Source organism: Hyla sarda, chromosome 3 (genome assembly GCF_029499605.1).
Source record: "Hyla sarda isolate aHylSar1 chromosome 3, aHylSar1.hap1, whole genome shotgun sequence".
Classification (NCBI taxonomy): Eukaryota; Metazoa; Chordata; class Amphibia; order Anura; family Hylidae; genus Hyla; species Hyla sarda.
Genome location: NC_079191.1, coordinates 378,753,035 through 378,777,452, shown reverse-complemented (window position 1 = coordinate 378,777,452; position 24,418 = coordinate 378,753,035). Strand labels below are relative to the sequence as shown.

The window sequence follows — 24,418 nt, the reverse complement described above, 5'->3', positions numbered from 1 at the left end:
GTATCGGTATCGGGACATCCCTACTGTGCACTTTTATGAAAATGAGAATTGGCTCTGTAGCTCCCATAATGTCATCTAAAAATAAAAGGAATTTGTAAAGGAAAATTCATTAAAAGTCTACCACCAGTTTTGGCAAAAGAAAACCACTGATATTGCTGAACAGAGGGCGTTATTGTGTAATTAATGCTTCCTATAATATCTTGATGTGCTGCTTCGTTTTTCGGGGGAAGGAGTTTTATTCAATGTACAGTCACTGGGGGGTGGCTGTATCTCTAGGAGCACGGCTATGCCTGCGCAGACCTCTCCCACTGCCTCTCTCATTTTTATAGGTTAGGCATGGCTTTAGGAGGAGATATAGGAGGGATCCAGGCTGGCATAGTAATGCCCGCAGAGATTTAGTCATGTCCAGTGCAGCAAAGAGCTTATTTGTATATTAAATTTAAAAAAACTATTTCCCTGCAATGATCCAGTTCATAAAGGTGGCATTCATTACACTATAATGTCTTCTATTCAGCAATACCAGGGTTTTACCAAAACTGGGGAGAAACTCTTTTTAAAGTGATCTGTCAACAGCTTTGTCACAGTCAAAATTGCTAACAGATCCATCAATTTGCTAACAGATCCATCAATTTGCTAACAGATCCATCAAGTTCGGAAGTGTTTGTTTCAGTCATGCAGCTTACATCAGTGTTTCTGAAACGTGGTCCTCAAGCACCACCAACAGGTCATGTTTTCTGGATTTCCTTAGTCTTTCACAGGTGATATAGCTGTGGTGATGCCTGATGCACTGACCATAATTATATCACCTGTGAAAGACTAAGGAAATCCAGAAAACATGACCTATTGGGGGGACTTAAGGACCGCGCTTGAGAAACGCTGGCTTACATGATTGAGAAATTAATTGTTTATTCTCACAACCACCACTATGACAAGTACAAAGCAGATATGCTCTTTGTATTAAGTGCACAAAGCTCTCTGTATTAAGTTTCCCCAGCTCCTTCCCCTCAGCTATTGTTGACATCTCTGTGTCTAATCAGGAGATCGTTAGGGCTGTCAATCATAGCTGAGAGGAGGAGTCAGAGAAGCTCTTATCACATTGTATTCTGGATGCTGGATTGGAAAAAAGATAAGTAGTCCCATCCTCCAAGTAAAGCACCCCTCGCTAAGAAAGGCAACCCCACCAATCCAAAAGAATAGTGTGATACTCCAGCTCCCAAAAAATATATAATAAAAATATATATTCGTGTGCCATGACTAAGAACCGGACTGTTCGAAACGCTCACTTGGATTGTTTTTCCTTTTAATCATGTGAAATACATTTTGGACTTTAATTATATATTTTATGGGAGCTGGAGTATCACACTATTCCTTTGGATTGGTGGGGTTGCCTTTCTTAGCCTGGGGGCTTTACTTGGAGGATGCGGCTTGGCTTTTTGCTCCGTGCTTCACAGAGCATCCCCAGATCCTCCGGACTCCAACCAATGAATGGGGGTGAGCTGGTTTTCTTTTCTCTTTTTTTTTTTTGTATATGCAGCCCCATTAATGTAACACTATATGACCCCACACTGATGCTTACGAAACCACAACTCACTTACCTGTCTTATCAATAAGTATTAACAAAAACGTCCTGACTTGTTTCTGCAAGTGTTAAAGTTTTGTCAGGGGCTTAAAATACCTAAACAACTGGTGGACAGAATAATAGTAATGCATTGTGGGAGTGAGGTATATATGGTGTCCTTGTTATTGGTAAGTGTGCCCATGCCATTTGGGTGGATCTTTCAGCCAATCATACATTCCACAGATCAACACAGCCTCATATGTTAATGGAGCTTTCATGTTACAAAGGCTCAGAAATTTCAATTGTACCTTCAGGGACTACTGTATTCACGAAAGTGTCTCCAGGACAAAATGAAAGCATACATTTGGGTTCTAGTAATCTGTTTTTTTTGGTTTTGTTTTTTACTGATACAACTTTTCGCAAAACTTTTTTGAAAAACTTTAGAATTTATTTATATATTTATTTTTTTACTCTGGTGGTCAGCTAGTGTGAGGAGGATAGGAAATATAGAATTGCCCAAAATGCAGAATTCCACATTCCCCAACATCTAATAAAAACTGTAGCGTGTCGTAATTGTTTCTCTCTTCACAGTTGTCTAAGATGCCGAGAAAACTTTGAAGGAAGATTTTCTCTGTTTCTTTCTATATAGGGCTGTTATTTGGTAATTGATAAAGAAGATAACAAAGGAGTATAAAATTTGTCCAGACTCTGAAAGCTTTACAGCTAATAAATGCGTGTACATAGGCCAACTGGCCGCTAGACAAAATTGTGAGGGTAGAATCTGTAGCATTTGGGTTTGGACAGTTAGTTTATTATTACATGTTAACCAATAATTGGCCAATTAGTTGAAATCCAATCAATGAACCCAGATCTGAGAATTTTTGCTTTTGAAGTCTTTTTGTTAGGGTTGTTTGACTATCATAAAAGTCGACAGAGTGATAAAATGCAGGGACTTCTAAGATGTTATTTTATGTGATTCCAGTTTTTAAATATGATACGATATAGTGATTTAATAAAGTGTGTATTTATTGTTTCAGTGTAGAAGTCCAGGTCAGTTATGTCCAACGAGTAATCTTTATCAAGAACATACAAATGAAGCGAGCAGGATACAAGCTTAAATCCAGAGCTATGATTGTGTGGCTTAGCCATCTGCTCGCTAAAGACCAACTATATTGGTTTGTGGTGATAAATTGGTGCTTTTCTTTGCGAGGTCTTTTAATTTTTATCTGGGAGTAATTTTGTGAGGATGTGGATACGGTTTTCAAATTAAGTCCTCTAACTTCAAATTGAAGGGGATTCAGATACATAATTAAGAGATAGAGGAGAAGGTTAATGAAAACCTCCCACAATGGAAATTAGTATTGGTTCATATATAAATATATATAATCAATTCATTGCTGCCTGAAGAACTATAGTAAAGGATTTACCATTCGGTAAACATTATATATATATATATATATATATATATATATATATATATATATATATATATATAGTTTTTTTTATTAATAAATGGCTGATCTGTAATAAATGGAGAGCTGACAAGTTGAATGGCTTAGGTTTGACATTTACAGGGGGTCTTTAGACCTCAGTCCCTCTCCTCTTCCTGTCTGGACACATTTTTTTTTTTTTTTTTAGTACATAAGCTATTAAGTTTCTTCTCATTCATCGTTTGCATTGTTTTGCATCATTTTGTTCTGTGATACACTTTCAGCACACTCTGAACATTTTCCATACACCATCACTTATTCCTAGTATATACAGCACTAGTCTAGTGTTATTCTTGCATAAGTCTCTATAAACTTAGAAACATCCCATTTAGTGTACAATGTTGAACACTCTGTGTTATGTTACCTGCTCATTAGCTTATCTTCCATATGGACCTATATGGGTAGACAAATTGTATTGTATGATGATAACAGTGGGCATCTTCTCGGAACAGTAACACCATAGTCATGGATGTTATGGGCAGATGTTGCCATTGTAAGGTTCCCTGATGAACCCGGTTGCATATGACGGGGGTTATAGCTTTATTGCAGGGTTCTCCCACAAGGCTACGCTTCACCATAGAGCACTGGAGGAAGTGACTTCATCAAGTGAAAGATCACTTCCTTCCAGTGCTTGGCACACAGGGGAGCCGGACCAGGCCAAAAATCACCTGCAAGGGACACACATGGGAGCTGGGCAGAGCCGCTGCCACCAATCAAGGTACACACAAGGGAGTCGCAAAGTACACACAAGGGAGAAGGTATTAATTGCTGTATTAATTCCTTGGGGGGCATAATCAAAATAATCACAAATAGGAAATATTGCAAATAGGATTATAATCTTGATATATCGTGCAGCCCTAAAAGGTTAAATATATTTGTTCATGCTCCTCTGAACTGAAATTTGTGCTAGCTATCAGCTGGCATAGATATTGGCCTTAAATTCCACAAGTTGCACCCCTCTAAGGCCCATCTACCAGTAAAATCTCCGTTAGCGGACACCTCCCAATAGGGGACACCACTCAATAGCAGACAGTTTTTAATACTTAGGCAGAGTCCTATAAGACCTAATGTATTTTCACCCCCCGAATAAGGGACACTCCCAATAGTGGATTTGGACACACCGAATAGGGGACAAAACACTCCCAATAGGGGATTAAAAACACACCCAACACCCAATAGGGGACAACCAGGCTCATGTGCCGGCCCTACCTGTACACAGGGCAACCATGAGGGCGGTACAGCCAATACCCCAGTAAGGGGCCCCCACTGCATCCCCCTGCCAAGAAGAACAACAGGGGAGGAGGAAAGAAAAAAAGTGATGAGGCACAAGGAGTGAGGGGGGGGGGGGGGATTTGGCACAGGGCATGGGGGGAATAAATGGCATGGGGGATAAAGGGGAGAATGAAATGGCACGGGGGGGGGATGAAATGTCACATGGGGGGATAAAGAGGGGTGTTGAATTTGCACATAGGGTAATGAAGGAGGAATGAATTGGCACAGGGAAGGGGAAATTATTTGCACAAGGGGAATAAAGTGGCACAGGGGATTCAAGGTGGGAGGAATTAAGTGGCATTGGAGGGATCAGGGGGGGGGGGGAATGACATGATGGGGATAAAATTGTACAGGGGATGATTAGGGGTGATTAAACGGCCCTGGAAGATTCAACCGTTATCTAGCTTTTTTGAGCTTTTTTTTCCCCAATAGGGGACAGTTTTTTTTCCCCATGAGTGTCCGTTATTTAAGGATTCTACTGTATTCCCAAAGAATACAGCACAAAAGTGAAGAAGAAAAAAAGCTTGTAATGTAACAAGCTTGTAATGTAACAATGTGTGCAAAGAAAACTGTAATTCCTGTGGTGTTTGTGCGAGGTCTGTGTTAGAAAGCCCCAAAATGGTTTTATAGAATGAAAAAATATTAACTTCCTAATTCAGTTAAATGTAGAACTCCTAGTTATAGTCTGTCATCTTTTTTTTTTTTTTTTTTGTCCTGAAGGTATTAAAATGTGTATTTTATGAAAGAGGGGTAGACCAAGGATAAACAGCAGGGGAATAAGTCTCCGCATAGCACAGTCTGTCTTCATTGGTCATAAATGATAATGTTTTTTCAGTGAAACACAAATATTGTTGTAATATATTCCCAAACTCTAGGTGCGACTTTCAAGTTCTTACTGGAATCATTTATTTTTATGGGGGTAACATCAACTTCTTAACACTGCAAATTCTTGACATTCAAACACGATTTTTCTTTTGATGTTACATTTGTTTATTCTTTGAATTATTCAGATTTATGAAGACTGATATAGGGATTAATAATATCTTTGTTGTGTTTAATTGTAATGAGAAAAGTGTTTAAAAAAATTATATACATTTTAAAGTTAGGATAGGTAGATAAGCACATTTCCAATTTTAAAGATTATTGCAATAATCACATTTTTATCCTCTCAAATTGGGCAATTATGGTGCCAAGTTGCAAAACATTTTATAATGTTGAAAAGTATACGATAAATCCTTAATGTAAAAAGTCTAAAATAAAATAGGAATTTACTGATTGGTTCTGTTTGGTGAGTCCTATATATTACTTCTATGTGATAAACAAATTTTGAGAGCGATAGAGAGAGAGAGATACTGCAGTGGTTCTCAACCTTTTTTACGACTGTACCCCCAAAGGATGAAAGTATGTCCACTGTTAACGCTCGCGCGTGGACAAAAAAAAGTCATAAAATTACTTATTTTCATAATGGCGTGTGCTTACCTTTATATTAATTCGATACTTAAACCCCTTGTGCCATTATTCCCCCCTCCATCTTAATCCCCCTATTATTATCTGATATGGGAAAATGGGATCATAGGGAGGGGGGATAAATATTAAGGGGGGAATAATGGTAGAAGGGGATTAAAATGAAGGGGGGAATAATGGCACTAGGGGATTAAAATGGAGGGGGTAGGTAGGTATAATCGCAAATGGGGATCAGAGGGAGGGGGAATAATGGCACAAGAGGATAAAGATGGAGGGGGAGTAACGGTACAGGGGATTAAGATGGAGGGGGGCGGGGGGGAATAATCATTACCCCCTCCTCCACCTTAATCCCCCTGTGCCATAATTTCCCCCTCCCTCTGATCCCCTTTGGCTATTATCTCTTGCCCCATCTTAATGCCCTTGTGCCATTATTTCTCCCCCCCCCCCCGATGCCCTTGGGCTCATATATATATTATATATATATATGTATATATATATATACATACATACATACACACATACATTCATACCATAACATCCCTTCCTCCCATAGGCTTGGTTTTTACCTTTTTTTTTTACATTACCCAGCCTGTTCGGATATACGGCGCTCCCAGAGTCCCATTCGGTGAGGCCGCACAGAAGAGTGATGTCCTCCAGCACTGTGTGGCACTTCCGCGCAATGTCAGGGGACGTCACACGTCTGACTGGCAACCACGTAGCTCCTGCGCTCTGCGCTAACAAATACTGGCAAATGCATGGCCACTATTTGTCAGCGCATTGTGTACCCCCGCACAACCGGTGGCGTACCCCTAGGGGTACGCGTACCACCGGTTGAGAACCCCTGATATACTGTATATACATCTAGAATGAACAGTTAAACACTCAGTAATTTAATTCATTTTATTTTAAATAAAATATCTTAGGATGCACTTATATTTGCTTGGCTTCTTGTTTTCAATAAATTGTAACTTACTAATTCATTTTTAATGGTTGTTTTGTTTGTGGAAATGTTCGGGCCAAAAAGTATCTGGCAATTTGAATATATAGAAACAATATTTACTCTTAAAATGGTGATTAATTTTCTGAGCGTATCTGTTTGCATTAGACATAGACTTTAATGCTATAAACTCTCCTCATTGACCCTGAGCACGTTGCAGATAGAACTGAGGAATGTAAACTTTACATTAGGACCTTTTGGGTAGCAAATTCAAAATTTTTATCTGTTTTTATTAATCTATATTTATATTGATAATTTTTGTGTCAAAAGGACAAAATTTATTGACAAGAAAATCAAACGTGCACAAAAGTACAAACAATAAGGAAAAAGTAATCAATCAACAGAAAGTAGCAACATAAGGTACAAAAATAAAAGAAGGACATAAATGAATACAGATATCAAAATCAAAGGTCTGGAGAGAAGGGGTAGAGGCTGGAGAAGATGGGAGGGGAAGGGGGAAAGGGCAAGGAGGTAGGGCACAATAGATAAACTGTAATAGGGAAATAGGCCAGTACAATAAAATGAAAGCTGGGTAGGTCACTGTAAAAACGAGGAGTGTATTAACAAACTCACAAAGACAGATAAGACATACATTGGATCAAAAGTTTGGGCACCCCAGGTAAAAATGTGTATTAATGTGCATAAAGAAGCCAAGGAAAGATGGAAAAATCTCCAAAAGGCATCAAATTTCAGATTAGACATTCTTATAATATGTCAACAAAAGTTAGATTTTATTTCCATCATTTACACTTTCAAAATAACAGAAAACCAAAAAAATTGCATCTGCAAAAGTTTGGGCACCCTGCAGAATTTATAGCATGCACTACCCCCTTTGCAAAGCTGAGACCTGCCAGTGTCATGGATTGTTCTCAATCATCATCTGGGAAGACCAGGTGATGTCAATTTCAAAGGTTTTAAACGCCCAGACTCATCTGACCTTGCCCCAACAATCAGCACCATTGGTTCTTCTAAGCAGTTGTCTAGAAATCTGAAACTGAAAATAGTTGACGCTCACAAAGCTGGAGAAGGCTATAAGAAGATAGCAAAACGTTTTCAGATGTCAATATCCTCTGTTCGGAATGTAATTAAGAAATTGCAGTCATCAGGAACAGTGGAAGTTAAATCAAGATCTGGAAGACCAAGACAAATATCAGACAGAACAGCTTGCAGGATTGTGAGAAAAACTATTCAAAACCCACGTTTGACTGCACAATCCCTCCAGAAAAATCTGGCAGACACTGGAGTTGTGGTACACTATTCCACTATAAAGAGATACTTGTACAAATATGGTCTTCATGGAAGAGTCATCAGAAGAAAACCTCTTCTACATCCTCACCACAAAAATCAGCATTTGAACTTTGCAAATGAACATCTAGACAAGCCTGATGCATTTTGGAAACAAGTTCTGTGGACCGACGAGGTTAAAATTGAACTTTTTGGCCGGAATGAGCAAAGGTACATTTGGAGAAGAAGGGGAACAGAATTTAATGAAAAGAACCTCTGTCCAACTGTTAAGCATGGGGGTGGATCAATCATGCTTTGGGGTTGTATTGCAGCCAGTGGCACAGGGAACATCTCACGAGTAGAAGGAAAAATGGATTCAATAAAATTTCAGCAAATTTTGGATGCTAACTTGATCCCATTTGTGAAAAAGCTGAAGTTAAAGAGAGGATGGCTTCTACAAATGGATAATGATCCCAGACACACCTCGAAATCCACGGGGGATTACATGAAGAGGCGTAAACTGAAGGTTTTGCCATGGCCTTCACAATCTCCTGACCTCAACATAATTGAAAATCTATGGATAGATCTTAAAAGAGCAGTGTGTGATAGACAGCCCAGAAATTTCTAAGAACTGGAAGACTTTTGTAAGGAAGAATGGGCAAAGATACCTCAAACAAGAATTGAAAGACTCTTGGCTGGCTACAAAAAGTGTTTACAAGCTGTGATACTTGCCAAAGGGGGCAGTACAAGATATTATCTCTGCAGGGTGCCCAAACTTTTGCAGACGCCATTTTTTTGTTTTCAGTTATTTTGAAAGTGTAAATGATGGAAATAAAATCTAACTTTTCTTTCCTTGGCTTCTTTATGCACATTAATACAAATTTTTACCTGGGGTGCCCAAACTTTTGATCCCCACTGTATCAACCGCATGGGTAGATGAGATCCAAGGACCCCCAAACCTTATCAAAAAGTGTCATAGTGTCAGCCCTAATAGCATTCAAACGTTCAGATAACATAATATTGTTTACACGGGATATTACCATAGGTAAGGAAAGACCAGGAGACCTCCATTTAGAGGCAATATGAATTGGGGCAGCTAACAATATAAATTGGACTAGGCAGAATACTGCATAGGGCAGTCTCTCAGGTTTCTAGAAGGCACATCACTGGATAAAGGGTATAGGACTTTCCTGTTACAGAGGAAAGCAGGTCAACAACTTGTTTCAAAAAGGTGGACACATAGGTATGAAGCATAGTACCAACATCCGCGCATCCCCGAAAACACTTGGAAGACACAGAAGGACATATAGTGTGGATTCTGGCGGGAACATAATAAGCCCTATGAATAATTTTAAGGGTAGTTTCTGTCAACGAGACCTGCCAACAACCCTTGCTCAGGTGAGTACAACTAACATGCCAAGAGGGAAGAGGGAAATCAATCTGCAAATCCTCCTCCCATTGCGTCATGAAGAAAATTGCGGAGAAGCTTGAAGAATACCCTTGGTAGATGGCGCTGCGGCTCTTTCAGACAAACAGAGTGAGACCAGAGCTTAGTTTGAGGTTCACAGTGGAAGCATTTTTATTTGGTAAATAAAATAAAAAAAACAAGCGATGACGCGTTTCGGGAGGATCCCTCCTTTCCTTAGATCAGGATCCTGCGCCGCAGCGCCATCTACCAAGGGTATTCTTCAAGCTTCTCCGCAATTTTCTCCAGGACAGTGCCACTGTTTTCCTGTTACCCAGAAGGCCTGGCAGCGACTCCACTTTTGCAGTACCCCATTATCACTGGGGTGATATGCCTGTACTATCTCTTCTAAGGTTCCTGTTCTTATGGTTCCTGTCCAGCTCTGGACTACTTCTGCTCCCGTTTCCAAGGGTAACGCACCAGGTGCCAGTATCGGTCTCTCCATTTTTCTCCCCTACAGATTGCGTCATGAAGGGCAGCTTTACAAAATTGAAAGGGCACCTGGATGAAGAGGGAAGTATATAGCCTTAGCTTCATAACAGGTGAAATCAACTAAAGCAGTAGAAGAAGATAAAGAATGTAAAAAGGAGAGAATATGAGATAAAAGAAAGGATATCTCCAGAGGTAGCTTTAAGCTTACGGAGGGCCACCATCCGAATTAGGATTGGAAGCATCCAAAACAAGTAGAGGAGTCTGGGTAATACCACCATATTGTCAGTGTGTATACGACCCAGCCACGAAATGTGGGATGTTCCATTTGGCGAGGTCTTCTCTAATAGATTTATAAAGGGTGATATAATTCAATCTATAGAGATCCTAGAGGGAAGTAGGGAGAGCGATACCCAAGTAAGAAAGTAAAGAAGAAGAGGGATGTAGAGCAAAGTTAAAAGAGATCAAGTCCTGCACTTACCGAGGAGTATTGCAATAGAGAACCTCGGACTTAGATCTTTTCGCCACCAGACCCGAGATAGCAGAAAAATGTTCTAAAACTGCATAAAAATTGGGGGACGAAACTAGAGGTTTGGTAAGTGTAAGGAGGATGTCGTCCGCAAATGAATTCACCTTATAAATCGCAGAACCTTAGGATGGGATACAGAGGATACTCACCAGGGGCTCCATAGCCAAAGCAAATATATATTGTTCATTTTAGATTGCTTTCCTGGAGTACAATATTATTGTAGTATATTATTTGTACAGCATTGATAGCACCAGGGACTAAGAGCAAGCAGGAGTGGTGAATATGTTTTTTTTTTTTTTTTTTGCAGTACCTTTCTAATATTTTTGTCCTTGGATAACCCATTTAACTTGCAGCGAGCTGTGAGTTAGAAGCGTTATTGTGCAGGGTTAGACCACACAAGCTGCTGGGTGCATGTAGCAGAATTGCAGCATCCAACTCATGATTTTGTGAAAAAAACTCACTGTTCAGGCACAACACTTTTTGCATAAAAAAGGAAGGTATTTGTCGTATGATAAAGTACTCAGGAATATCACGAACATTGGGTTCAACATGCTATAAATAAAATATCACGTGCAAAAATGTAGTGGTTGTAAGATGGAAACTAAAAAACGAAATCATAAAAGGGCCAACTAAATCATAAAAGGGCCAATGCAGCTTATCCAACAGCCCAAACAAGCCCACCAAACACCCCTCCATCCTCCCCCCCCCCCCCCCAAAAAAAAAACACACACTTGCCAGCATACATAGGAAAAACCGAATACCTGGGTAACTAGCAATGATCTTAAACGGATATACTAACTGAAGACACTTTGGATGGGACATGGACTAAAGTAGCAGCAGTGGGCCATCTCACTCATTCTTCAAAAGTTCTGCTGTAGCAACCTTGGTATCATGTTTTTCTATGTACGATGGCGAGGTTGGGCTTGCTTCTGGGCAGATGGATTAGTTGCATTTTGGGCCTTTCATGAATTTTTTATTTTTTTTTGTGCTCACTGGATGTTCTAGAAACATAGAATATGTCGACAAATGAGAACCATTTGGCCCATCTCATCTGCCCAGTATTCTGAAAACTATGAATAGTCCCTGGCCTAATCTCATATGAAGGATAGCCTTATACCTATCCCATGCATGCTTAAACTCTTTCACTGTATTTGCAGCTATCACTTTTGCAGGAGGGCTATTCCATGCATCCACTAATGTCTCAGTAAAGTAACACTCCTTGATATTACTACAAAAACCTTTGGCCCTCTAATATAAAAATATGTCCTCTTCTAGGAGTTTTTCTTCTTTACCTCTTCTCCTTTTCTTCTTTACCATATTTATTCCCTTTATGTAAATACAACTTTCTATAATATCCTCTCCTCTGTCTCGTCTTACTTCTATACATATTTAGATCCTTTAACCTTTCCTGGTAAGTTTTATCCTGCAATCCATGTACTAGCTTAGTAGCTCTTCTTTGTATATATATGTCTCCTGGAAATACGGTCTTCAGTGCTGCATACAATACTCCAAATGAAGTCTCACCAGTGCGCTCAATAGTGGCATGAGCACTTCCATCTCTACTGCTAATACCTCTCCCTATACACCCATGAGCACTTCTCTCTCTACTGCTAATACCTCTCCCTATACACCCATGAGCACTTTCCACTCTACTGCGAATACCTCTCCCTATACACCCAGGAGCACTTCCATCTTTCTACTGCTAATACCTCGCCCTATACACCCAAGCATTCTTCTAGCATTTCCTGCTGCTCTATTACATTGTCTTCCTACCTTTAAGTCTTCTGAAATAATGACCTCTAAATCCCTTTCCTCAGATACTGAGGTTTGGACTGCATCACATATTCTATATTCTGCCCTTGGGTTTTTACGCCCTAGGTCAACTAACATTTAATGTGAATAAGTGCGAGATAAAATATAGAATCTTTCACTTAATCACATTAAAGGGGTATACCAGGATTTTTTAAATTTGACTATGCTACTGGGGCTGTAAAGTTAGTGTAGTTTATAATATAGTGTCTGTACCTGTGTGTGATGGTGGTCTCGCAATTCTTCTGTAATTTTCGCTCCAATATTTATTTTTAACAGTAGAGATGAGCAAATGTTTTAAAAAGTCGATTCAGCCGATTCGCTGAATAAAAAAAAAAAAAAATTTTTACTTGCCACAGGTGAGTTTAAAGGAGCATCACATGCTTGAAATAATTTTAATTATCCACAATTTTGAAAGGGTGCCAATAATTTTGTCCAGCCCATTTTTGGTGTGACATTATGTCCAATTTGCTTTTTTTTCCCTCCCTTTTTTGGTGTAGTTCCAATACACATAAAGGGAATAAACATGTGTATAGTAAAACATGTGTTACTGCAATCCTTTTCCGTGAGAAATACTTCATTTTCTAGAAAAATTTCAGGGGGGGGGGGGGGGGGGGGGGCAACATTTACAGCCATGAATGTTTATTGATTATACGTGCTATAAACTGATCGAGGCGGCACACAAGGGCCCTGTTACAGGTCATTTTTTATTTAAATTTTATAAATATTTCTTACTTTTGTATATTTTAATATTACCTAAATAAACATATATTTTCCAATATCCGTGACCTTGAGCTCCATATCCATATTCTATTTATTCAATTTTTTGTCAACGTGGGTATAGGTGGCAGTGGGCTGGCTCAGGTTTTCATTGGTGATTAGTTTGACAAGAGCCTCTCCGATTCTATATTTTCTGAAAGGTGACACCAGTAGAGAAATAACAATGTATCTGCCACCATTCACAGCAAAGCTTAGGGTCCCCTCCCTGTAGCATTACCTCTGAAAAGTTCACAGAAAATTCCCAGTAATGTCTCCGACTCATCTGAAAGGCTTCAGCTTCAGTCTAATGTTGTCTATGTCCGTGGGTCCTGCTGTAAACCATATTACTAAATGCTATTAATATCAGTTCATGCAAAATGACAGCCCCCATAATAATGTACAAAAAACGGAAATACAAAAATGTAAATCCGAATATAGGAACTAGTTAGAAAAAAAGAACATATTTCATTATCTGGCTCAAGTCAGGGAATCAAATATAGGTGATACATTTTAGAATGAATGTAATACTCCACAGTAAAATAATTTTATGCAACCCTTAATGTTTTTTAGGCACAAAACAATATGAGATTTTATGTTGATTCATGTTTCATTTTAGATGCTTTTGCTTAGAGGAAAGACCTTATCAAATTATTATTTTCAGTCTTGTTAGAGTTCCAAGTACATAACTTTAACAGAAAAAGGTCACCTGAAAATTGCTAACTAAGCAGGATTTTTCTGAAGTATTTATGCACTCGATCAGAAGTGAGCGCTGCGGAGGAATCCTGGGCCCATATTGTGTAGCATAACCTGACTCAGGAGTAAGCAAGACCCAGCTTGGAGTTGATGTCAGGTTTCCAAAGTCCTCGGCATATGGCTCCCAGAAATAGGGCTGGATTTCATTTCTTTCGTTCATCAGAAGTTCCTTTTATGTTCCGTAATTGAAAACGTGTGTGTTCCAGTGTACAGCCTTGGATGTGTGTGCCCTCTGGCACTCCTGTTTCCAATTTCCTGAGTTAAAAGCAGAGTGCTTCAAAAGAAGGAGCACTACAATAATTTATCCACGACATGCTGCAAGTAGGCCTTACTCCACAAAAGTTCTTTTCTGTTCTGTAGCCTCTTCCCAACCATCACTTGTAAAGGTTATTCATATGAATGAAGGTCTTCGGGCCCTTGCCATATCTGGCAGGCTCATCTTGCATTGTTATATTGGCAATTTTTATTCCCATTGTCATCTTCCGAATAAATATTGTAGCATTTTACAGCATCTTTTGTTGTGGCTGTTTTAGGCTCGCTCTAATTCAGTCGTGGTTGGAATGTTATGCTTTAGGATTCTTGTAATGTGGTTTTTACTGTTTCTGACATTACTAGACTGGGAGGCCATATATACAGGGGCCTAATGTAAATAGGCCAGCGACTTGGAGCAATAGTTACAGATCAGTCTGTCTGGTGTAAAGATTAAATTACAATGTAGCAGAGTTTAAACTTTTATTTTGCTTTTTTTCCTTATATTTACGTTTGCGCCACTCATAGCTTGTGATTTGTGGTTCTTTTAAGGCATCTTTCAAACACCCTATTGTAAAATGTACAATTTTCTCAAGTTTTATAATTTTTCTTGTATTTTTGGAATCTCTAAAGTATAATAAGTTATATTGGTAGAAAAAATTAAGTCTTGTCATACAATTTATTTTTTTTGGCCACGAGTTTAATCACATCCAATTTTTTACATATCTACTGTTAAGAAAAAAACTTAAAGAAAGTTAAATTGTTTTCTAATTTGTACATCTGAATAGATTGTTCTGAATGTATAAATGTGACATAGGAATAAAGTTCTGGGTGATTATAGGATCCGTAAATAGATAAATAAATTGCAGACGTGTACAGTGGCAGGTCAGTGCCTTAGGAGACCTTTCCGTGACAAATTCTGCCGATTTAATGCCTGCTAATTTAAAAAATTGTAAGTAAAGAGCTCTTGCAATTGAATTGAAATGACTTAGATCCTTATGTTCACTGTAATTCTGTGTAGTGATAAGTGATTTTTATTTTTGAAATATTTGAGTAATTACCCAAACAGTTCTTAAAGGAGTTGTCTACCAGTATTCTTATTCTGTTGAGCTGAGTATTCTTTCTAATAGAGTTGGGCTAAAAATGTGTATCACGGTAGTTTTGTAAGTTAGGGCGGTTTCACGGTATTTAACGGTATTTTCCACCCCCCCAATTATGTGACCCGTGGGCACTGCGGCCCGCAACTCACAGTAGGACAAGGTGACATATGATTAGTTCCCCGATGTGGGGGACAGCGCAGTGCTGGACCGATAAATGGGGGGGGGGGGGGGGGGTGGATGGAGAAGCAGAACAGCGCCCACGGGTCACATATGATTGGTTCCCCGATGTGGGGACAGCTTGCTGCGGCTGATAATTTAGTTATTCGGGGGGGGGGGGAGGGGCCCAACCAGTATTGCAGTACGGGAAATATTCATATCGTGAGGGGCAAAACATTTCGGTATTCGGCATGAACCAGTATACCGCCCAGCACTACTTTCTAGTTAGATAGTCATGTCTGTCCAGCTTTGGTTTTGCTGAGTAACTTGTGAGATTTGCTAGTCCAGAAAAGCTGAGTGACCTATCCTTTTGTATGTAGGGCATGTTTTCCTAACAATATTGCAATATCTAATAGCTATTGTTTAGAATTATTAAGTTAAAATTACATTCACAGGATAAGGGTGATAAGTTTCAGAACGTCCACCTCCCACGATCTCCAGAACAGGGCTTTGGGTTTCTGTAATGAATTAAGAGGTGAGTCATGTGTGGTGCACAAATTGCCTCTTTATTGATAAAAAAAATTAATAAAGACCCAGGGTGCTAGGGTTAGAACTCTGTGGATATATAGGGTATAAGTTATTTTAAGTTGGAATACCCATTTAAAACATCCTTCAGGGATCTTCTTAAAAACTTCTTAGGATATCTATGAGCACATGATGCAGATGTAGCAGAGTTTAGCAGTCAGTGTCGTAGAGCGTTAACATGTCAAGTCTCACTGTAAACACTGTATGGGCATAGACTTGCATAACAGGTACAGATATAGCAGAGTTAACAGAGTTGTAGCACAGTAACTAGATGCATTAACATATCAAGTCTAACAGTTAACTTTGCTTCAACTGTATGTGTGTGGCCCTCATTAACATTAGAAAAGTTGATGTGTATAAGGACCTTCTGATTCTCCCCTGACAGATCATGCTGGGGAACAGAAGGATCGAGCATGATGCTTTTCAGCTGCCATACCCTTTTATCCTCTAAGAATTAAGAGGTGTCTAGCAGCTGCTTAAAGGGGTCATCTCATCCCCTAATTTATTTATTTATTTTCAGCCTGTTTGCAGCCACCGGAGCTAGTCGGGAAGCCAAAAACAGCCAAAGCAGGGAAGATACACAATTCTCATAACCCACATTTACTTTAAAGGGTTGTCCAGGAATAAAAAAAAAATACCTTTTTTTTTTTCTTTACAAAGACCGCACCCTGTCTGTCTCCACTTTGCGTGTGGTATTACAACTTGGCTTCATTCACTTCAATGGAACTGAGCTGCAGAACTACACCCAACCTGGAGACAGACAGGGAGTGGTTTTTGAAAGAATTTATCTTGTTTTTTCCATTCCTGGATAAGAATTTGGGAAAGCGGCAGGGGCTACTCAGTTTATGTAACTCCAGGAGTAACAAACAACATAGTACAGGGAGCTAAGCAAACTGCGTTTTTGGCTTTCCTTACCACCTTCGGTAGCCACAAATAGGCCAGAGATGGCTGGAAAAGCCAAATGAAGAGATGAGGTAGCCCCTTTAATGTCATCTTACCAATGAGAACACATTACTACTTAGCAGAGCTTGACTGTCATATTTATGGTGGCATTTGTAAAGATGTCTGTTAGTCAAATGTTTACCATTACAGATATACCTGTTGTCAAATATAAAATTGAATAGTTGACTTTTTTGTGCTGTCGTGTAGTTTTTCTTCATTGCACACTGCAGGATATTAGGAGACTTGAATTACTTTTTCATATTTTTGTATTTATTGTGGTACTAAAAACACTATCTCCATAGGTGTTTATGAAACTAAAAATCAGTTTTCCTATTGTACAGTTCTTTCTACGTCCTGTTATCTGTGAAGTTTGTCAGAAAAACTTTTTTCTGATGAGTTTATTTTTATCTGCTTTTCTTTCCTCTCCTAAAGGAACTGTACCCCAAGGTCTTTGGTTTCATACAGGGTAAATAACCTGAATTTTGCTGAGGGTTTGCATGCTGAAATTACAGTATCAGCACTGTGCAGTTGCTCGGAAATAGACATGTGGATTTAAAAAAAAAAATCCTTAATGTAATTCACACAAAGTCTTCAGTGGCCATTCTTTAAAATCGGTGCTACTTGGTATGAATTTGCTGTTGCAGATTTATCTGCCGAAATAATGTGGGTGGTCCCCTGCATAAAATATCAATCAATGTCCACTTGTCTGATGCTTCATATTTAGGTGTAGGCAAAGCATCCATTCCTCATAACTCTAGTCTCTTGTCTGATCAGAAGGGTTGCATTACTACACATTTAAAAAAATCTTTGTATAAATTGTGTATTAGAAGCAACTCTATCTGTCCAAAAGCAGGACATTTAGCAGGTATCTCTTGGAAGGAGCGCTGGTGTGTGGTGTGCTGGTTTTGTTTACTCACTGTATAATTGATTTGTTCCACATTTAACTGCTACGTATATCATTATTTGTATCTTGGATGTCAAAACTACTGATAATATCTTTCATAGAGCTACTGTATTTGGCAGCATGTACCTTAATTGTTTCCATCTTCTTTAGATGCAGGAACAGTAGAAACCCATTATATAAATAGTTTAATAATGTATATATCTAAAGATCTTTAAATGCTGTATTAAAAAAAACAGTAGACTTAGTTGGGCTCTCTATTGATTGGATATGATCCAGAACCATGTTGCTATGCATGACAAATTTTTTTTGTGGTTGAATTTGGAATATCATGTGAGTGTGTTGTGTATGGAATTTTTATCTGTTAGCCCTGCTAAGACCTCAACTGGAACATTCTGTTCACTTTGTTTTTGTTACCTTTGCTATGATTTACCCTACCCTATACATTTTTTTTGATGATCATTTAAAATATCTGAAGAGGTAATGCTTGCCTTACCATTCCCCTGCCATGTCCATGGTCCCCTGCAGGTCTCTATTCACCAAGCTCCAACAAACTCAAGTCAACATGACGTGTCTACTGCCACACTGTCGTGTCTACTGTCACTATTGATGTCAACATTTCACCACTATAGCCAGTAAGGAATTGGCCCCAGTGGTTATTTATTAACACACCTTGGTAATAGAGCCTGGTAAACAAGACTCCTTTTGTTATTTTATATGGTTATCCACTGTTTGTTTAAAAAAAAAAAAAAAAAAAAAAAGCCAGTTTTGGTTGCTAACAAACCGTTTTTATTGATCTTTTAGTGTAGGGTCACATGTGCCATATTTTTCAGCGTATTTTCCTATTCAATGGGTAGCAAATCAATGGGTAGCAAACTGACCTACAGAAATTACACAGCAAACTACAACACGTGTGACCCTATCCTTAAAAGTGGAAATGTTGTTCACTATTGTCCGAAGTTTCTGGTTGGCACATTAAGCCACCCAGTGCTAACCAAGAACGAAGATAGAAGGGAAGCTAGCCCCTACATTCTTGCAATTTATGGGACATCTGATATAAAATAATTTTTTATTATATAAATAGTGTGTTTATTGTATTAAATTTCTTTTTTTATCCTGTTTGTAGGTTGTGGAGAGCATCTTGTAAGAACCATACTGGCCAGGGAATGTTCTCTTGCATTGCAGGCTGAAGATGCACACCAAGCTTTGCTAGAGTCTATGCAAAATAAATTCATTGGTAAGATTAACATAAACATTAAGATTAAAATGAAATCCCGTGGTAACACTTAAAGGGGTACTCCGGCGCTAAAACATCTTATCATCTATCCAAAGAATAGGGGATAAAATGCCTGATCGCGGGGGTCCCGCCGCTGGGGACCCCCGTGATCTTGCACGCAGCACCCTGTTAGAATCAGTCCCCGGAGCATGTTCGCTCCGGGTCTGATTACTGGGATCACGGGAGCGGAACAGTGTGACATCATGGCTCCGCCCATGTGTGTCATGCTCCGCCCCCTCAATGCAAGCCTATGGGAGGGGGCGCCCCCTCCCATAGGCTTGCATTGAGGGGGCGGAGCGTGACATCACACTGCTCCGTCCCAGTGATCGCCAGTAATCAGACCCGGAGCGAACATGCTCCGGGGACTGATTCTAACTGGGTGCTGCGTGCAAGATCATGGGGGTCCCCAGCGGCGGGACCCCCGCGATCAAGCATCTTATCCCCTATCCTTTGGATAGGGGATAAGATGTCTTAGCGCCGGAGTACCCCTTTAATGTTGAAGAGGGGAAAATAAGACTGTCTTTTTACTGAAGGTTTTCATTCAAGGTGTAAACCTGGAGACCTTAAGCGCGATTCACATCCATCATATAAATAATGTGACTTATGAAGTAAAGTATTTGGTAATATATTCTAAAGTGCGGCTGTTTTTCACATATGCCTGCCAGATAAATAAGAAATTCTTCCAGCTTGCTAAGAAATTTGTTTATAGCTTAGCTCTGGATAATGTCTTCCGCATAAAGGGTAATTTTATCTATACAAAAATAGCAAAACAAGCATTTGATGTGTCATGCATAAATCTGACTGGTGAAGTGGTTTCCAGTTACCCCTATTCTCTCCCTAAGGACTAAGAAGGATAAAACAAGTGCGCTTAGTTTGTGAAAGAAATCACAATTGACTTGGACAGTTCTCGCTGACAGTGAACAGATGCCACTATTTACCATCCAAGCTAAGATTTACATAAGGGTATCTAAAGAGTTAATGAAACTGGCCTCATGGTCTTTGTACAAGTTACACGTCGTGTACCGTTGTGGAGAGAGAATTGAAAAAAAAAAAAAGTTTCTTGTTTTTTTTTTTTTTTTTTTTTTTTTTCCAAAATAGAATTTTATCATCTACATTACAGTTGTTCTCAAGTTATGCTGACACCTTAATAGTTGGGGCATATGGTGAGAATTACTTGCAGTATGCGGTACCTGCTCTTTTCAGCATGCTTACCCTCCAGATGAAAAGTTCATCCCAGAGAAAATAAGTGTGCATTCACATAGTATGTTGGCCCTACACTATGCCTGCTGGATCTGATGCTCAAATAATGAGAACTTAATGAGAAAAAATAGAGACAGATTTATCAAAATAGCAGCAAAGAAAAAGCCTAAGAACTACTGGTGCAGCCGCCTACTGTTGCCATTGCACATTTTGGAAATTCCAATTGTGGACATGTTCATTCTTCCAGCTAGATTGTGCCCAGAACGGCATTACCATCAATGGAAATGGCACATGTCTGCACGGTCATAGGGCTAATACATTCCGGCAGTACCAGCTGCACACTGGGCGAAAATTCTGTAGTGTGCATGGACTCTAAAAGTTGCTCATAGCAATGGACAACTACCCTGATATCTACAGATTCTATCCTCACAAGTTTCTGCGGTTAACTCTTACTTATACTTCTCCCCTGTACTAGTTTTGATAAATCCCCCCCCCTCCCCTCCCCTAAGTGTTCTATAGGTAAAGGAAACAACTAAAAAATAAACAAATAGCTATTTGCCAGCCTTCTATAGTAATTTTGTATGAATTGATTTGTCGCAATCCTGATTTTGCAACAAATTGGGTCACAAAAGGCCAGAGTTTATGTAAATACAGGTTTAGGGCCATCCCCAGGTGGTCTTGAGGACTATCCACTCATTATGTGTTCATCGTGGAATGAAGTCAAAATCAACATTAGGCCCATAGTCACTTGTGTGTTAGGCAGAATATTCTACTTAAGAGAGGACATATTATTCAAACCACTTTTCTATTAAGTGTAACTAGAAGCTAGAAATAAAGGAAAGTAATTAGGCAAGTCAGTTACCGTATATACTCGAGTATAAGCCGACCCGAATATAAGCCGAGGCACCTAATTTTACCCCAAAAACCCAGGAAAAGTTATTGACTCGACTATAAGCCTAGGGTGGGAAATATATCATCCCCCCATGTAATCATCCAGACCCCTGTCATCATCCCCCCCCCTTCATCATCACCGCCTGTCAATCCCTTCATCAGTGGTCTTCAACCTGCGGACCTCCAGATGTTGAAAAACTACAACTCCCAGCATGCCCGGACAGCCATCGGCTGTCCGGGCATGCTGGGTGTTGTAGTTTTGAAACCTCAGGAGATCCACAGGTTGAAGACCACTGTGGCCTTCGTCATCATCCAGCCCCCCTTTGGTTTTGTACTCGCCTCCCCTTGGCGGAAAGTTAGGGTGAGCTGGTCCGGGCCATCTATGCTGCAGGGACCGTCCGGTGGGGATGGTTAGTCGTTGCGGGCTGTCCATTTTCACCGGGGGGACCTCTTCTCCGCGCTTCGGGCCCGGACTAGTGACGTTGCCTTGACCACGACGCACAGGGACGTTACGCATGAACGTCCATGTGCGTCGTCGTCAAGGCAATGTCACTACTCCGGGGCCGGGCCCGAAGCGCGGAGAAGAGGCCCCCCCCCCCCTGGTGAAAATGAACAGCTCGCAATGACTAACCATCCCCACCGGACGGTCCCTGCAGCATAGATGGCCCGGACCAGCTCACCCTAACTTTCCGCTGAGGGGATGCGAGTACAAAACAAAAGGGGGGCTGGATGATGACGAAGGCCACAGTGGTTTTCAACCTGCGGACTCCAGAGGTTTCAAAACTACAACACCCAGCATGCCCGGACAGCCGATGGCTGTCCGGGCTTGCTGGGAGTTGTAGTTTTGCAACATCTGGAGGTCCAGGTTGAAGACCACTGATGAAGGGATTGACAGGCGGAGAGTTCACTCGAGTATAAGCCGAGGGGGGCGTTTTCAGCACGAAAAATTGGGCTGAAAAACTCTGCTTATACTCGAGTATATATATATATATATATATATATATATATATATATATATATATTAGTATAATATAATATCTTGCCCAGTTTAGTGTCCACAAATATAGAGATTCGACTGACCCCGTAATCTCTGTGCAGGGTCATTAATACACCTATTGAAAAGAAGTGGCCCAAACAGAGTATATTTCATTGATAGTAAAAGCAAAAATAATGGAAATCAGACCTCAAGGAATGAGCTGATATTATGCTGTGTAATTAATTGGTAATGTAACTAGAGAAATACGATGAAGTTGGTTTCATATAAAATAGCCCAATTTATTATTTAAATACATGAACTGGTATCTGGGCTGGGCCCTTGCTTCCAGATCCAGTAATAAGTAGTTGATTAAAAAAAAATTAAAATAATGATAGGATTACGAAAACAATATAAAATAGAACAAAATAAGTACATAGGAATGAGGACATGCCACCTGTCTCTGATGTTATGCTGAAGTCAATTATTAACGTGGGTTATGTTGGATCCAATATACAGCGATAATCAGGATGACTGAATTAATACATCAGATGTCAGTCACATAAAACATTGTTGAATAACAGTTTGATTTATATAGGTAGTTTCTATGCAAGATGAAGTGATCGCTGGATAACCAGAGATAGCAGAGTAGCAGTATAGTAGCGATATAGTCTGTCCCGCTGGATGAACTATACAGGATGGCACAGGCTGCGCCCGGCCTGCAGATACAAAAATACCTGTATGAAAGGTGAAGACCGCAGCTTCGGTGGTGTGTGATGTCAGGATGTACATTCAGTGTAAACCCTGTTTATTATACCAATCATCTGGAATGGAGTGCCAATTAGTAACTCCCAATCCTAATTAACAGGATCTGCCTATTAGTATGGCACACTATAAAAAAGACCATGATGCCATGGAGACCTATATCTAGCCATTGATAAAGGGGGACTCACCCGAAACATGTCTGGCCTTACCAGTACACCATATGGTTGAGTACTGTCACCTTATTGCCACTGCATATCAACATTCATACTTCCTTGCAAGTGCTGCAGTCCCTTCAATAGGAGACCACTGCCAAGTGGGAAACGTGCTTTACAACCTCCTAACTGCTGCACGAGGAGGCCACAGCTGAAGGCTGTACCTGTGACTCCTGGAATGGAGTGAGTCGGACGCAGATCTGTGCTTTATCACAGTGGAGACAGACGACAATCCCTCGCATGGAGTCAGCACATCCCAACATCACACACCACCAAAGCGGCGATCTTCACCTTTCATACAGGTATTTTTGTATCTGCAGGCCGGGCGCAGCCTGTGCCATCCTGTATAGTTCATCCAGCGGGACAGACTATATCGCTACTATACTGCTACTCTGCTATCTCTGGTTATACAGCGATTACTTAATCTTGCATAGAAACTACCTATATAAATCAAAATGTTACTGACAAAGTTTTATGTGACTGACATCTGATGTATTAATTCAGTCATCCTGGTTATCGCTGTATATTGGATCCAACATAACCCACGTCAATAATTGACTTCAGCATAACATCAGAGACAGGTGGCATGTCCTCATTCCTATGTACTTATTTTGTTCTATTTTATAAATATATTTGTTTTCTTAATCCTACCATTGTTTTATTAATTATTTATTCATAGAAAAAGGCTCACACACTGTTACTGCTCAAGCTTCTTCTTTATATACTGATTTCTTCACAAGAAATGACTTTTCAACAATGTAACAAAGGAAAAAGCAGTGAATAATCACCCAGGTGGATACAGATAGTCCGCAAGATGTATATTGGAGAAATAGCCCCTTAAAGGGGTACTCCACCCCTAGACATCTTATCCCCTATCCAAAGGATAGGGGATAAGATGTCAGATCGCCGCGGTGCCGCTGCTGGGGACCCCCTGGATCCCCGCTGCGGCACCCCGCTATCATTACAGCACAGAGCAAGTTCGCTCTGTGCGTAATGACGGGCGATACAGGGACTGAGCCGCGTGACGTCATAGCTCCGCCCCTTGATACATCACGGCCCGTCCCCTTAATGCAAGTCTATGGCAGGGGGCGTGACTGCCCCCACGCCCCCCCCCCCCATAGACTTGTATTGAAAGGGGCGGACTGTGATGTCATGAGGGGCGGAGCCGTGACGTAACAATGCTCCGGCCACTGTATTGCTCGTCATTACGTGCAGAGCGAACTCGCTTTGTGCAGTATTGATAGCGCAGTGCCGCAGCGGGGATCCCTGGGCTCCCCAGCAGCGGCACCTCGGCGACTTGACATCTTATCCCCTATCCTTTGGATACGGGATAAGATGTCTAGGGGTGGAGTACCCCTTTAAGACTTCATAGTGCAGCTCCACTGCTCAGCTTCTCTGGCCCTCTCCATCCACATGAAG

The 24,418-nt window shown here is 40.3% G+C and overlaps 1 protein-coding gene across 5 annotated transcripts in view; it reads left to right on the top strand.

The window, feature by feature from the left end:
* TASP1 (taspase 1) overlaps positions 1-24,418 on the top strand; it is a 171,782-nt gene that overhangs the window by 98,285 nt on the left and 49,079 nt on the right. For all 5 annotated transcript variants that reach the window (XM_056567886.1, XM_056567885.1, XM_056567890.1 and 2 more), the window contains one exon: positions 18,809-18,919. In XM_056567886.1, coding sequence (XP_056423861.1) covers positions 18,809-18,919 — 111 coding nt within the window. The remainder of the gene's footprint in view (positions 1-18,808; positions 18,920-24,418) is intronic.